Genomic DNA, 15,967 nt, shown 5'->3' with positions numbered 1-15,967 from the left:
TAAAAAGTTACGGCACAATAGTAAGCTTCAGAAATTTTAGAAAAAATAAATTGAAAGGTTCTTTTGATGCCTCAACAGTAACTGTTGACTCAACACAAAGTCATTTTACGTTTTTCTTTCTTCAAACTGTACACATCAATCAAATCATCTAAGTTATTTTTTTAACAACATCTGATTCAGAGTATAAGATCATTAAATTGTTCAATTTCTCTTGACCCATTGTGCAACGCAACCAGACGTGAATTCGCCTCATACTAGAAAATGTCCTCTCACAAGTGCCCACTTGTAAGAACTACCGCCCATACCGTCATGCCAAACGTCAAGATTTGCGGTATGGCTTCATAACAAAAATGTAGTAACTGAACGTAATCATGTGTTATTTTTTTAGTATTTTTTAAATTTGGGGCTAGGCCCCCCTGGCCCCTCCAGAACTCCGCCTATGCTCGTTAACCTCCAAAAATACGTTCCAGGGTGTGTAACGTGGAAGATAGGTTGACGCTTCACTACAAAACAAGGAAGTCACCTCAAATTTATATTCTGAGTGCATAAAGTAATTTAGAACTAAATTAACTTTGAATGATATAGAGAGTGTAGATAAGCAACTTACCAAATATCCAGATGTATAATATCCGATGTTACGTCATCAATGTCACTGTAAAATAAAATAAACCTATGAGACAGCACATACACTATGAATTTTAATATTAATTACAGCTAAGACGTAAACATGACAATCAATAGCTATTAATAACACATTATAATGCTACACTTCATCATAATGATTTAAATTTTAAATTCGAGAGAGATATAGACGTGTTGATGGATAAATTTCAATGGTCTAAGTTTTTTTAAGCAGTGTAAATTCAGTGATTGTATTTCGGTTGCACCTTCGGCTTCGGATGTGGTGTGAATAATATACTATATAATAAAAATATATGTGTATACTCGTAGACAGTACTTACAAAACATACCTAAAATGTTGAAGTCAACATGTGATAATATTCGCAATTTGTACCGAGTCAAGGACATTTCGGGAGACTGAAACCCAATGCCAGCTTTAAATGTGCTATTCTCTATTAGTGGTCTAGAATTTTAGAATTCTTTAGAAGGTAAATTTCTTATATCCGCAAGACGACTGAAATTTGCTAGTTCATTTAATTTGAATATTCGTACTTAGGTATTCTGCATTGAGAAACATTGCTGAAGGTGGCATTTCGCGGAAATAAGCTCTATTTGCGACATATCGAGAAAGTTTTCTTCGTTTCTTTCTGCCTTCGGGAACACGCAAAATGGCGCTCACAGTTTCACTACCGTACTCGGCATGCAGTGTTTCCACCCGACTGCACCCAAAAATACCTACGTAGCCCCACGAACCATTGACGCATAGCCCCACAAACCATTTGCGGAAACGTACCTTCTTCAGTTACAAAAATACGTGTTTGCAAACACTGACCGGCATTGACCGTGATTACGTCATCACACACAAGCAACATCCGGCTGGAAGGAAATGGATGCAACAGCTTTCGTGTATCGGTCACACATTTAAATCGAAAAATAGATGATTTACCGCCAAAATTCAATGAACGATGCGAGAAAGCACTTCCCCGAACTTCCACAACTATAAAGAAACTGCATTCTGTAAGTAATTTCTCCTGTAAATTTGAAGAAATCCGACTTGCGGATATGAGAAATTTACCCTTCAAATTAGAAATTATTTATTCGCGGGTGAAGTTCAACCTGTGGCCACACATCTCCTATGTTTTTGTAATTAAAGATATATTACGTTGTATTGTTACTCTCAACAATATACAGAAGCTAACTCCAGGGTGATGTGGTTAGCTTGGCTCGTCATGAAGACAACGTTCGAATCTCACAGGCTACAATCTGCAAGATACAAATTCTATGGACCTCTTTGATACGAACTTGTTTGACGTCAGTTGTCTGCAGTCACAAATGCAGTACGAAAAGACGCACCGTAAGTAGACTGTACCAATCACTGGCAAATCCTTGTCTGCTACCCTATAGCACATGCCATCCCCCAGATGCCTTGTTTAACATGGGACAATGATTTTCAGACGAGTTGCAATAGCATTTAGTCTGTCAAATTCTTCAACACAGGTCAAACAATGGTTTGAAGACTCCATACACTATCAGGCTTATACAATAATATAAAATTTATTTATACCCAATGTTAAAATTAAACTTCTTGCTTTGGAAAAAGGGGGGGGGGTGAAAGGAAATTGTTATTTTTGGAGCAGATAAATGCGCATTGTTGTTGTTGCTATCAGTATTATTATTATTAGTAGTATAAGTACATGTACTGGTAATATAGCAGTACTTCTATTAATCCTTCTACTGTTATTACTAAGAATATTCAGAATAAAATATTAATATACTTAATATCTGCACACAAATTATCTCACCCTAATATCTTTCCCATAGGGTACTTGGTTCAGAAGTCTCGTTACACAACAAAGTTAACTGTTCTTGTCAGGGGGTGTCCCTCCCCCTCCCCAAAAGATAAGGGAATGCCCCCGCCAAGGACATTGCCACCCTCACAAAACGCAATATCATGTCTTTCCCTTAAAAGTTCTACACTTACAACTAATTTTAACATAGATTTATCACATAAACTTATTTTTGTTGTACACAACGATTCTAATTGTTTTTACTATGAACGTAACAACATTTTAAAAATATTCAAGATGAATCATCTATAGAATTATAGACAATGTCTTTTGTACATAACATTTTAGTGGGAAGATCAATGAACATCAAAATTTCGAGTTCAGTGTATTTTTGCTATCAGAATTAAAACAACAAAAAAACAGGTTTTTGAAATTCCTTTTAATGACCTATGATGCATATTTTGTAAAGTAGAATAATGTAATAGTGTGAGACTGAAGCCAACTATATTTTAACAAAAGTAATTAAAATGTGCTGCTTTGTAAGCTATTTTCAGCAGTCTACACTCCAATGTAATAAAACATAAATAAACAAATAAATGTTGAACACCAACATTGCACAGTAGTTCGGACACCACTCTAAACTGTAGGTCCAGTCACAATTAGCTTATCTGAGCATAAATTGGACTTAAAGCAAATAACTTTGACAATCTTTTTGCCAAATGGAACATCCTTATCCATGGAATATGTATCATCCAGCACCGTAAATTCTATTCTGTAATTCTTTTATTTTACTAATCATATTTCCATGTCTTGTACTCCTAATATTCTCCTTCCTTCTAACATGAATGAAACATCAATTGTTAAATACAGGGTTATTCAAAATAATTCGACAACTCTAAACATTGGAATGGAAGATTATAATAATGGAAAGAAAATTAGGTATCAAATGAAAGTTTACGTATAAAAGAGTTGACAGGTAAATATGCAGTTTTGGAAAAAAAAATATCAAGATTATTATTTTGCACTTCCCATAAAATACTTAAATTCCTGCAAATCCTTAGATTTTTATTACATTTTTCTTTACGCTGATGTATAGGCCGGGAGGTGTGGGAATTTTTTTTAGAATCCTCTGTTGTGCAGCAACGGGCTACAAGGGGGAGTGGTAAGGTGGCATCCCTAGTGAAGACGACTGAAAAACAATAATGGTAACATGTTTCCTGCACAAGCTATCTCCCATTTTATACTTTCCCCTCTGCACAGAAATGGTGCAATATCATTCTTATGTCTTGACTACCGTGCTCTAAAACAGAATAGCTCTGGAAGGAAAATAAATTGTTGAACTTTAATGCGCCATGAGAGTCCTCGTAATGGTCCCCCAGGACTATGAACGCTTCCTTCATTTCCGAGTTTATTCAGATGTGGGCGGCTCCCTTGACGTTTGCATGCGTTAGAATAACTTCTCAACTCGCAAACATCAATATTGTTCTTCCTTTCTTTGAATCAGTTTCCTCTTCTTCTTATCTTGACGTCTCTCGAACTTACCTCACCTCCTCAGTCACCTTCTCCCTTCCTACCTTTCATTTCCCACTGTCTTTCACTTTCTGCTAATTCCCCCTGCTTCCTTCTCATTCATCATCTCTTCCTTCTCTTTATTATCTGTCCTTTTCTAGGTCTTCCTCTTTCTTTCCCGTATTACGTTAATCATCCTCTGTCCCATTCTTTCATCCTATCTGATTATCTCCCTCTCTTCTTTAGTTTTATTCACCCTCTCACATCCTCTTCATTTCCTTTAACTCTTCCTCTTTCCCTTAATTTTTATTCACACCCTCATCCCCTTTATTTTTATTTACTCTCTTCCTTCCGCGTCATTTTTATTCACCCTCCCTCCCTCTTTATTCTTCTTTCTTGTGCCTTCCTTTTCTTCTTATCTACCATCTCTCCTTTCCTAGGTCTTCCTCTTTCTTATCTCCCTTTTCGTTATTCTTTCTGTCATTCGCTTCCATCTGCCTTCCTCTCTTCCCTTTCCATTCCCTCTTTATTCACCCTCTATTTCACCTTCTTCCCTCTACCTCTGCTTCTTCCTACCTTCTTTCCTTCTCCACCTTCTTTTCTCTCTCTCCAACTTTCCTTCCCTTTCTCCTCCTTTCTCTCACTCTCTTTTCATCATGTTATTTTATCTCACGCGCTTCTGCACGAATAAAAATTTTGCATTTGAGGTTTTGCCGAGATTCTGTTTTAAAATGTTGTTTCAAAAGTACTTTTCAATATGGTTTTAAATATAAATATGTTTCTCATTGTTTGGCAAATTAAATTTAAAAAATGAGCATATGAAGTACACGTAAGTGTTGGTGTCCACGTTCCTACAACACCAATTACAGAAATTATGGTGGGTGCATCACCGCTTGAAGCTATTTGCCCATTCACGTACTAAGAGAACAGATTCATTACAAAAAACAAAAATTAGGCAACGGGGATGTTAAATGTAATGTACTACGGCATGACTCATTTCATCTGCTTGTTCACGTTCCGTTCTTAGGGAATTTCGTTTTCTTTCTTTTAAAAAAAGAATTTTATAGCCTTGCTGTGGATGTTATTTAACTTTACTTAAATAATTCTTTAATCAAAGTAAAGAGAAAAACACTAGCGATGTAGGAGGCAGTAAACGAACCCTCTAAATGTACTTTTTCCTATAATGAATTACTATTTTGAACATGTGTTAAAACAGGGTGCCTACCAAAATAATGCATCCAAAATTCTTGACTTTTTCATGACTATTTTTTGACCTTTTACTCCTGTTTGTTAAACTTTATTTCCCTTTTCTTAACGTTTATTTAATCGCCCCTACTTAGGTACAGTTGAAAATTAAGAAAATAGATATTTTCATTCAATGAAAAACCCCTACCACTAGGCTGGTCAAGATGAAAACTGAAGCTGTACTTTAAAAAGAGATTTAGACTTCAGTCTTCATCCTGGATTGGGAATGGCCACATTTCTTTATTTAATATTTGTATAAAACTTCACGCATACAAGAATGTAATAGTTAAGAAACGAAGTGAACAAACCTCCCCAATGACGTATTAGTAACGTCATTGCCTTGTAAGGGGTCCCAGGTTCGATACCCGGTGGAGGCACATAGTGGATCGGATCCCACTTTAAACTGTAGGTCCAGTCCCGATTAGCCTTACTGTGCATAAAGTGGACTAAAAACACCAAATCAATCAATCAATCTTGACATTTTGATTGGTAGACACCCTGTATAAATTTTAAAGGGAAAAAGTGAACAGGTTTATGTAGTGAAGTCTAGTGGAATTCCTCCCAACCCTGCTTTAATAAGTGCATTGCCCAACTTAAATCCTTCTCATGGCGACACCAGACGTAGACCGGAGAGGAGCACCCATTATATTAAATGTAACTACACAGAAAATTTCCACATCTCTGTCTCCTCCTTTATTACTTCCTGGCGTCATTCCTCCTACCATGTCAGCGTTATTGAGAAATAATATTACAGAAGAAAATAGAACTAGAGAAGAGAATAAAGAATATAAAAAAGAAAAACCGTGGATGCAAGATGGGAGGAAATTATTTTGTGACTATTTTAGTGCCAATTTGCCTACTTTCAATGACATTAAAAAATTGAACCGTTGTTCTGCTTTCCCTTCAATATTTCCTTCCATTTTGTCATTTCTTTCTTCTTACGTCTACTTTTGCTTTTCTCTATCTTCTACATCCATTTTCTTCTTACTTCCTTCCTTCATTCTGTCGTTTTCACTCTTCTCATGTTTTCTTGCTTTTTATGTCATTTACTCGTTTCTCTGTCATCTGTCATATCTTCCCTTATTTCTTTTCAGTTCCTTTTCCTCCTCATCTTTACTTCAGTTCCTTTGTGTTCCCATATCTGTTTTTGATCAATTTGGTTCTCATGTTTACTTCAATTCCATTTTGTCTTCGTCTGTACTTCCGTTCCATTATTTTCCTTATTCCTATGAAAGTTTCATTTCCTCCTCATTCCTATTTTAGTTCCATTTTCTTTCCATTTCAATTTGAGTTTTATTTTCTTCAAATTCCTATTTCAGTTCCATTTCCTTAGCATCTTTACATCAGTTCCATTTTGTCCTCACCTGTACTTCAGCTTCATCATCTTTTTATCTGTACTTCTGACCCTTTGTCTCATCTTTGCATTTGTTCTTTTCCTGTAATTTCTATTTCTTTTATCTCCTTATGCCTACTGCTGTTTTTCCCTCCTTATCTCTTCTTTTCATCCTTGTCTACCTCTGATCACAACGGTACCTCTTCAATTCATTTGTCCTCTTGATCGAACTATTATTTTCTCTACATTCTTTCGTCTTACTTCATCTACTGTTCTCATCTCTCTCCATCTCGTGTTTCAGTACCAATTTGCATGTGAACTATTTCCTGAATCACGAATCGAATCTTGTGGAAACGTACGCAACTTGAAAGCAAGACACAACGGCAGCCACAGACAATAATGTCTTGAGACAAAGGTCTCGCTGCATTTGTAACGATTTCACCGAGTAAGCAGCGAACTGGAAGATTCCTTCCTACGGAATCAATAGCTCCGATAATGTTTACCAAACGAGACGCATTCAGCGAACCGTGACTGGGACACACAGCAGAGTTCTTACGGGAAAAGCAGAGAAGGACTACATGGAACTTCAGCACGGGTGGGCGCGCAAGGCAAGTAGGTTGGAAATGCTTCAGCAAGCAATCGGCCGACCTATTTATTCTCTTCAGAAAAATATTATGAATGAGCCCACATCATGGACCCAACCAAGCTGAAATGAAGGTCTGATCAGAAATTTATTTTGGGAGAAATGTTTTTCAAAACTGCACTTGGTAGAGACGTAGAAAACGTTTTACGTACGTTCTAAGATGGAACTAAATTTGACAAATGCAACATTGTATAACAAAATCCACTGGTGCACATGAGAGGAGGGACTTGAAATTAACTATACCGAACTCTTTGTAAACCAGCTATCCTCCAATAATGTTTTCCCTTCGCATAGACCATTACTAGAAGATTTTACTGAATAAATTATTGTATACTCATGGCTTCTCTTATCTTTATTTTCTCCTCTTCTGTCTTTTCCTCTCTTCTCTCATTACTTATAACTTTATTTTCACCTTCTTTCTTTCCTCATTTCTTCTCCTCTCATCTTTTTCTTTTCATACTTATTGTTGTCTATCCATTCTTCTATATTATTCTTAGCTTCCTTGCTTCCATTAATACTGAAATTTCCTCCCTACCCTGTCTCCTTCTTTCCTCGCATCAACAGGTTCCTGTCCTTCCCTAAATTCTATCTACTCTTGTCTTTCTCTTACTTCTATATCTTCCTATCTTCCTTCATTTCCGTATGCTCCTATCTTCCCTCATGTCTATGTCTTCATATCTTCCCTCATTTCTATGTGCTCATGTCTTTCCTAATTTATACCTATGTGCTCCTGTCGTTCCTATATTCCCATATGTTTCTGTCGTTCCTTCATTTCTAGATGCTCCTGCCTTCTTTCACTTCTGGTCCTGTCTTCCTTCACTTATATATGCTCCTGTTTTCCATCACTTCTATATACTCCTCACACGTATGCTCCTATCTTCCCTCATTTCTATGTCTTCATATCTTCCCTCATTTCTATGTGCTCATGTCTTTCCTAATTTATACCTATGTGCTCCTGTCGTTCCTATATTCCCATATGTTTCTGTCGTTCCTTCATTTCTAGATGCTCCTGCCTTCTTTCACTTCTGGTCCTGTCTTCCTTCACTTATATATGCTCCTGTTTTCCATCACTTCTATATACTCCTCACACGTATTCTCCTATCTTCCCTCATTTCTATGTGCTCATATCTTCGCTCATTTCTATGTGCTCATGTCTTTCCTAATTTATACCTATGTGCTCCTGTCTTTCCTAATTTATACCCATGTGCTCCTGTCGTTCCTTCATTTCCCTATGCTTCTGTCGTTCCTTCATTTCTACATGCCCCTGCCTTCTTTCACTTCTGGTCCTGTCTTCCTTCACTTATATATGCTCCTGTTTTCCATCACTTCTATATACTCCTCACACGTATGCTCCTATCTTCCCTCATTTCTATGTCTTCATATCTTCCCTCATTTCTATGTGCTCATGTCTTTCCTAATTTATACCTATGTGCTCCTGTCGTTCCTATATTCCCATATGTTTCTGTCGTTCCTTCATTTCTAGATGCTCCTGCCTTCTTTCACTTCTGCTCCTGTCTTCCTTCACTTCTATATGCTCCTGTTTTCCATCACTTCTATATGCTCCTCACACGTAAAAAGCATACGATGTGTACAAACAATCAAGTCAGTGGAGGATTGTAACCATACATTTGAAATTACCTCGATAGCGGTTCGTTTGCTACCCCATGTTACTGAAACTTTTTTGATTCTACTATCGTTTGCGCTATCACTTTTGGTACACCCTGCATATACTCCTCCCTTCCATAGGCGTGCACACGAAGGGACAAGCAAGGCATTTTTCCATGGGGTATATTACTCCGATAACAGTGCTGCCCCCTTAAAAAACACCACTTGAATTTGAAATTATCGAATTCCTGCGTCCCTTCCCATTACATAATAATTAATGTAAATTGGTAAAAAAAAGGTAAAGTGCTCCCCTGTGCATAGCACCACGCCATGAAGGCGTATAAGGGTAACGCCCCACATTTTCTTCATCCGGTCGTGAGTGGGGGTGATGTGATCAGCATCACGCCCCTGACCGCCTTTACCCCCCGGGGGTCCCCCAGGTACCCATGTTATTCGACGCTGGGTGGGTGCCGGGGCCGCTTCCACCGTTAGAAAAAATCCCGGATTTGAACCGGCAGGGGATCGACCCCGGGACCTTTAGCATGGTAGTCAGACGCGATACCGACTGAGCTACCGCGGCCACTATGACTGAAATCAAATTATACGTGTGAAATATATAATTTTAGGTTGACATTCGTTTTCGAAGGGGGAGGTGTGGCAATCCTTGCCCCCTCCCCCTTCCAGACATTCCATGCCCCTACATTATTATACCTTCACCTAGAAATTTAGTGTAGATGAATCTTATCGCTATTATTAAACGATATTACAGGAGACAATGAAGTATTTTCAAGCCGATGAAAGTTCAAAGCAACTACGGGAAGGGGGTGCAGTGGTGCAACCACAAGGGGGCAGAGGGGCATTGCATTTCCCCAATCTTGGACGAAAATCAATTCTAGGGAGGCAAACATTGAAGTAAAAGAAAGCAAGACTAGCAGAATCTAAGAGTAGCTGGACAAAAGAATACTCGAGATGGAATTAGTTTTCACGTCTTCCTTGCATTATTTCTTCCAGACGGCCAGGAGCGCCTGGAGGGGACATAGAGAGGCAATTGCCCCTTCGACTTCACGTTTTATACAAATAAAAATTAATTTCGTAAAATTTCCTTGATCGCTTCGCTCGCATTATATCTGGTTTTCTCACAGTCTTGTCAAGTTCAGAGCTGTAGCTGTGGGGCGGCGGGAGTTGTCCCTGGGCGCCGAACGATCTGAATGAGAAAACATGTGCAGAGAATGCCATGGCATCCCTTGAATTTCTTGCGCCCTATTATATCAATACTGTTTTCAATTTGCAAAAATTTGGATCGCAATTTCTTTTCTGTAATCCATTGTAAATTACCACAGAGAAGTAAGAACAACTAAGTGCTTCAGACAGTTCCTACTATAACAGTTTTATTTGGAGGAAAAGGAGCGCGCACGTTTCAGAGACAATTTATATCATTTTTGCTGTTGGTTTGTTATGGAGCGGATGAATTGATTATGTAATGTATTTAAATAATATGTTATATATATATATATATATATATATATATATATATATATATATATATATATATATATATATATATACAGGGTGACCTGTAATTAGATGTATTCTCTGAAAGGGGTTAAAGTAGAGGCAATTTGCAATAAATTTGACCATATGATACCCAGTCCGAAAATTAGTAGTTTTCAAGATAATCGAATTTCTATTGTTTTTTTTAAAAATGACAATTTTGCACATAAAAATGCGAATTGAGAAAAAAACAGCTCATTGTATGGCACACATTTCAGCGTTTTCTGATAACTAACAAATAAGTGTTTGGTTGGAAAAAAGTTTGTCCCAATTAACAATCGCATGTAAGTAACGGGTAGGTCTAAACTTCTGTCGTTCCTTCATTTCCATATGTTCCTGTCGATCCGTCATTTCCATATGTTCCTGTCGTTCCTTCATTTCCATATGTTCCTGTCGTTCCTTCATTCCAATACGCTCCTGTCATTCCTTCATTCCCATATGCTCCTCTCGTTCCTTCATTCCCATATGCTCCTGTCGTCCCTTCATTCCCATATGCTCCTCTCGTTCCTTCATTCCAATATGCTCCTGTCGATCCTTCATTCCCATATGCTCCTGTCGATCCTTCATTTCCATATGCTCCTCTCGTTCCTTCATTCCCATATGCTCCTGTCGTTCCTTCATTCCCATATGCTCCTCTCGTTCCTTCATTCCAATATGCTCCTGTCGTCCCTTCATTCCCATATGCTCCTCTCGTTTATTCATTCCCATATGCTCCTGTCAATCCTTCATTCCCATATGCTCCTCTCGTTCCTTCATTCCCATATGCTCCTGTCGTCCCTTCATTCCCATATGCTCCTCTCGTTCCTTCATTCCAATATGCTCCTGTCGATCCTTCATTCCCATATGCTCCTGTCGATCCTTCATTTCCATATGCTCCTCTCGTTCCTTCATTCCCATATGCTCCTGTCGTTCCTTCATTCCCATATGCTCCTCTCGTTCCTTCATTCCAATATGCTCCTGTCGATCATTCATTCCCATATGCTCCTGTCGAACCTTCATTTCCATATGCCCATGTCGATCCTTCATTTCCATATGCTCCTGTCGTTCATTCATTCCCATATGCTCCTGTCGTTCCTTCATTTCCATATGCTCCAGTGTTCCTTCACATACAGAATCAAACGTATGTATTCATCGTTAATTCTACCCAGTATATCTTACAATTTTCGAGGAATAATACAGTATATCTGTATGGACATGAAATTATCGCGCAGTAGCGGTGAAAGTCGTACGGTTGGCAGCGACATACGCGTATAATGCAATAATACAATGAAGACCAACTGTTTAGTTTTTATTGTATTGGAAATGACTAAAATTCTTTTAAATGGCCCATAAACAATGTGAACGCGAGAATTAAATATATTGAATTACATAATAACAAAGGCATTTTTGATGAGATTAAACCTCGTATCGCACGGAGAACGACATGGAAAAGAGGGGGGATTCGTGACAAACGAGTAAAAGCACGTACAATTCGACGCAAAACATATATTGTTGGAATTCCATTCCTGGATGTCCACTAGTTGGGCTAACAACAGAGACAATGTTCGAATGGAAAAATACAGAGGGGTGAGGGGAATTTCTGATAGTCATTTTGAAATAATAAACTTTCTAAGAAGTCATTTCAAAGTGTGTCATTACATTAAAGAATACAAACGAAATGTACTAGTTAAAAGGGATGCTAATTTAACATAGCCAAATCAAATTTTCATTTAATGCAATTTTGTATAATACATAATTAGAAATTGTATTTCTTATACACATATATATTTTCATTTTGCATACATTATCATATATTTTATATTATAAATATAACCCGTAGCGCAACAGTCTGCGAGGGCCAGGGCCTATCTACTGACTGCCGACGTCACCAGTTACGGGGTGACGTGTGGTCAGCACGACGAACTTGCAGTCGTTGTTGTAGGTTTTCATGACCGGATTACGCTACTCATTCGTAGCTCCCCAATTTCCTCACGATGGTGCGTGGTCCCATACACAGGCCGAAATTTCAGGAGAAAAGTTGTTACGCTTCCCCAGGAGACTAAAACCGGGGCGGGTCCCCTAACGGGAGCTATTTTATCTACAAGGGTTGGATAAAAAGTAATGGCAACACTGGTATAATTGCTACTTGACTGTATTGGCAGAGGAGCACGTGTTATATTCCTTCAATGTAATCGCCCTCGTATCTCTACGACCTTCTGCCACACGTATGGAAGGCGTCGTACACCGTCAGCGCGTCCATCTCTGTCGATGTCCCGCAGTGACCGCCCTATAGCACGTATGATGGCCTCTGGTGTGTCGTAGTGTTTCCCGCCCAGTGGTTCCTTCATTTTGGCAAAAAGGTCGTAATCACACGGTCTCACACCGGTGAATACGGCGGATGTTCCAGTACCTCCCACTACCAGTTATGCAGGAGCGCCGTCACAGTGTTCGCAGTGTGACACTTTGCATTGTCAAGCAGGATGATGGACACCGTGCCAGAACGTGCCGTCGCTTCCTTCTTAATGCGAGACGAAGGTGGTGTTCCAAGAAGGTGCAGTAGTAGGCTGCGTTGACCGTCTGCCTAAGAGACGTTGTTCTTCTTGCCTAAACATATTGTTAGGACGCTTGCACTCTCGTCCTCTGCTTCAGAGCACTGCTGTTTTTGACTGAATAACATACAATCGCACCCCACTCACTATACTTCCTCGTCTGACATTCCTTTATCAACCACGAAACGGTTGTGGCGCTGTGACTCGCCCCGTTCACGGGACAACAGTGTTGCCATTACTTTTTATCCAACCCTTGTAATGTATACACACCAGAATTTCCATTATGTCGACAAAGATTTGACATGCCAATAATGCAATATTCACTCTTCTATTTATATTTGGTTCTAATTCTTAAATTATTGGCCATTAACCAAAGATAATGATGATAGTCCATATATTAAACTATACTATCTAGAAGATGAAACGAAAATTTAGAATGGAAGTGGAAATTCCAAGCTTTCCTCTTCAATTCGAAGACTCCATAGAGAAAGCAACATCAAAACAAGAAGAAAGAGGAATGGGATGGATATTGCAGTGTGTTTGTTATCAAATCACTCCATCGTTACATGCTCACGAGCGACTAACAGTTGAGATAATTGAAACAAAGAGAAGAGGATTTGTGGACCACACATGCAAAAGTTGAAAATGGAACGGCCAGGACTGTAAACAACAACAAATCGACGGTATTGGAACTTGTTGGGACCAAATGGCGCACTTTTGATTTGATACAAACTAGCAACTACAGTAATATCAAGTTGGTTAGAAATTAATGGCACAAACGAGCGAAAATAATCCATGAACCCTGCCGGCGATAGTTACAGTGGGACAGGAGTGAAATCTTAGGCGGATACTGAAAGAATCATGCTGTGTTGAGGTTGACAAAAACAGACCGGCCGAACACAAAAGATCAGTGAAAGGTAACGCCTCCGATGAGCTGTACAGTGGCACCTCAGCCACGGGATGGTCTCAGAAGTTCGGTTAAGGGAAGATCTGTATACGAACCTGCTACGGGTGGTATGCAAAGTTTGAAATAGGCGATTATAACCTGAAAAATCAGACACGATATAGACGCCATGCATAACTGGATGAGACGTACTTCAAGTAGTTGTTGCAGCAGGAAGACTGTGGGCGTAGTTCCCATGTAATAGCACAGCTGTTTCATATGAAACACTCTCAAGTGCCTACATACCCGGACAAACTTGTCTACACGTGTAAACCAGACAAATTGTTACCACATTAACTCACCAATCAGCAAAAATCTTGCAAGCTACACAACTTCAATTTCACTGCTGGTGAGTATAAACATAGTTATTATATCCATTGATGTTTTTAGAATACTAATTCATTTGTGATTTACAAGACCACTATTTTGTTATAAACTTTAAAAAACTGATGGTAGTAGTATTATTCATATTAATTCGATTTTTATGTTTTGTTTCTTACCGGAAGCACATGGTGGTAACTTAGACGGGTTCCTAAACCATTTGGTAACAGGTAATGAAAAACCTATGGAAATGTTTGTCCTAAAATATAGGTGAAGCATCACGAACTGAACCAAAGCAAAATCTCCACCTCAATCAGGTTTTACTGTGCTGTTGATGGTCGTGTAGGGTAATTTGCATTATGAGCTGCTGCCATGTAATCAAATGATTAATTCAACCATCTGTACAATCTCTCAGCAACAGGACCCTTTTCCCATAAAGTAACAGTTAAGAAAAGAGTACCCAGAACTACTGATGGGCATAATCGAATTATTTTAATAATCGAATTCCAATCGATTGTCAGAGAAAATAATATATATGAATAATCGAATGATTTTGAAGTGAATTATGGAATATGAATGATTTTAAAGCGATTATAGATGATGGATGATTTTAAGACCATTATAAGTGATTTTGAACTGAATGAATCGATTGAGCTTGCGAATGTGCAGTGATCGAAACTATATAAGGAGCAGTTTGGTGGTGCTACCTCTATTTGGTGCAAGGTGCATGAATCTTAATCTTAAACCTCAGCTAGAATATCTACAGGGTAGGGTTCTTTGTAGACAACGAAACCAGACAGGATGCCTTCCAATGGAGATGTTTAAACGAATATATTATATAAACAAGGATACATGGAAATCGAATATTTACATGATGAGCTACTTTTCTCTATAATTCTCATCTACAGTCAAGTTTTATCTCAATATGTTTTTATTATTTCTTTTCTTCAATTTGTATATTCTTAATTCTTAATGAACAATCTGGATCTGGACTTGCTTCTTAATGGACAGATCTGGACTTCCTACGTGAGCTTCCTTCTTAATGGACAGGTCTGGACTTCCTTCTGAATTTCCTACGTGAGCTTCCTTCTTAATGGACAGATCTGGATCTGGACTTCCTTCTTAATGGATGGTCTGGATCTGGACTTCCTTTCATTTCAGCTTTTTGACGATTTATTAATTCATATATCCTTTTTCCCTTAAGCTTTGAGAAATATACTAATCTCCTCCCTTGAGGCCGCGATTGGAACGCGCCAACACTAACTGTGAACAACAGAGTGTATACTTGGTGCCAAACGACTGACACGCGCAACCAAAAGTGTTGTGGGGCGTCGACTGGAACGCGCCGCCACTGATGTAAACAAAATTTCCGTTATGGGAATGGTAAATCAATCAGACATGCAATATCTGTTCAAAGACACAAACTTGTATCAGTGCTTTGACTTCTTTAATTTTTATATTAACTTACATATGATCACTGAATTGATTTATCGAATATATATATTAATTTATTTCTTTTATATTTATTCTTTGCCTTCTTATAATATATTCTATTGTTTTTCATCTTTCCAATTTGCTTTGTTGTTATTTATAAAGTTATTCACATATATTATGCTAATTCTTAATCTTGCACGCCTGGTGCTGCCATCTCTGTTCCGCTTTGGCAAATTATTTATTTGGTCCTTTTGGATACGTAACAGTGGGATGAAATCAAATCAATCGAGTGGAAGCTCTTGTACTGACAAGATCATGCCGCTGACAAGTGTGACAATCTACCGCGCTGTTACGTACTGAAACGTGACGCTTCAGTCGTCGAGGGCGTTCAGTGGAGGTCTCTCTATCTCACCACCGGCGGTCCAAGTTCGAGCCCAAACACATGTG

The 15,967-nt window shown here is 38.5% G+C and overlaps 1 protein-coding gene across 3 annotated transcripts in view; it reads right to left on the bottom strand.

Moving 5' to 3' along the window:
* unc-13-4A (BAI1 associated protein 3) overlaps positions 1–15,967 on the bottom strand; it is a 747,588-nt gene that overhangs the window by 152,018 nt on the left and 579,603 nt on the right. For all 3 annotated transcript variants that reach the window (XM_083136749.1, XM_083136752.1, XM_083136751.1), the window contains exon 8: positions 608–652. In XM_083136749.1, the coding sequence (XP_082992875.1) occupies positions 608–652 (45 nt within the window). The remainder of the gene's footprint in view (positions 1–607; positions 653–15,967) is intronic.

This window comes from Lepisma saccharinum, chromosome 15, assembly GCF_977018435.1.
Source record: "Lepisma saccharinum chromosome 15, izLepSacc3.1, whole genome shotgun sequence".
Taxonomy (NCBI): Eukaryota; Metazoa; Arthropoda; class Insecta; order Zygentoma; family Lepismatidae; genus Lepisma; species Lepisma saccharinum.
Note: the sequence above shows the minus strand (reverse complement) of the source record. Positions and strands in the feature narration are given on the sequence as shown.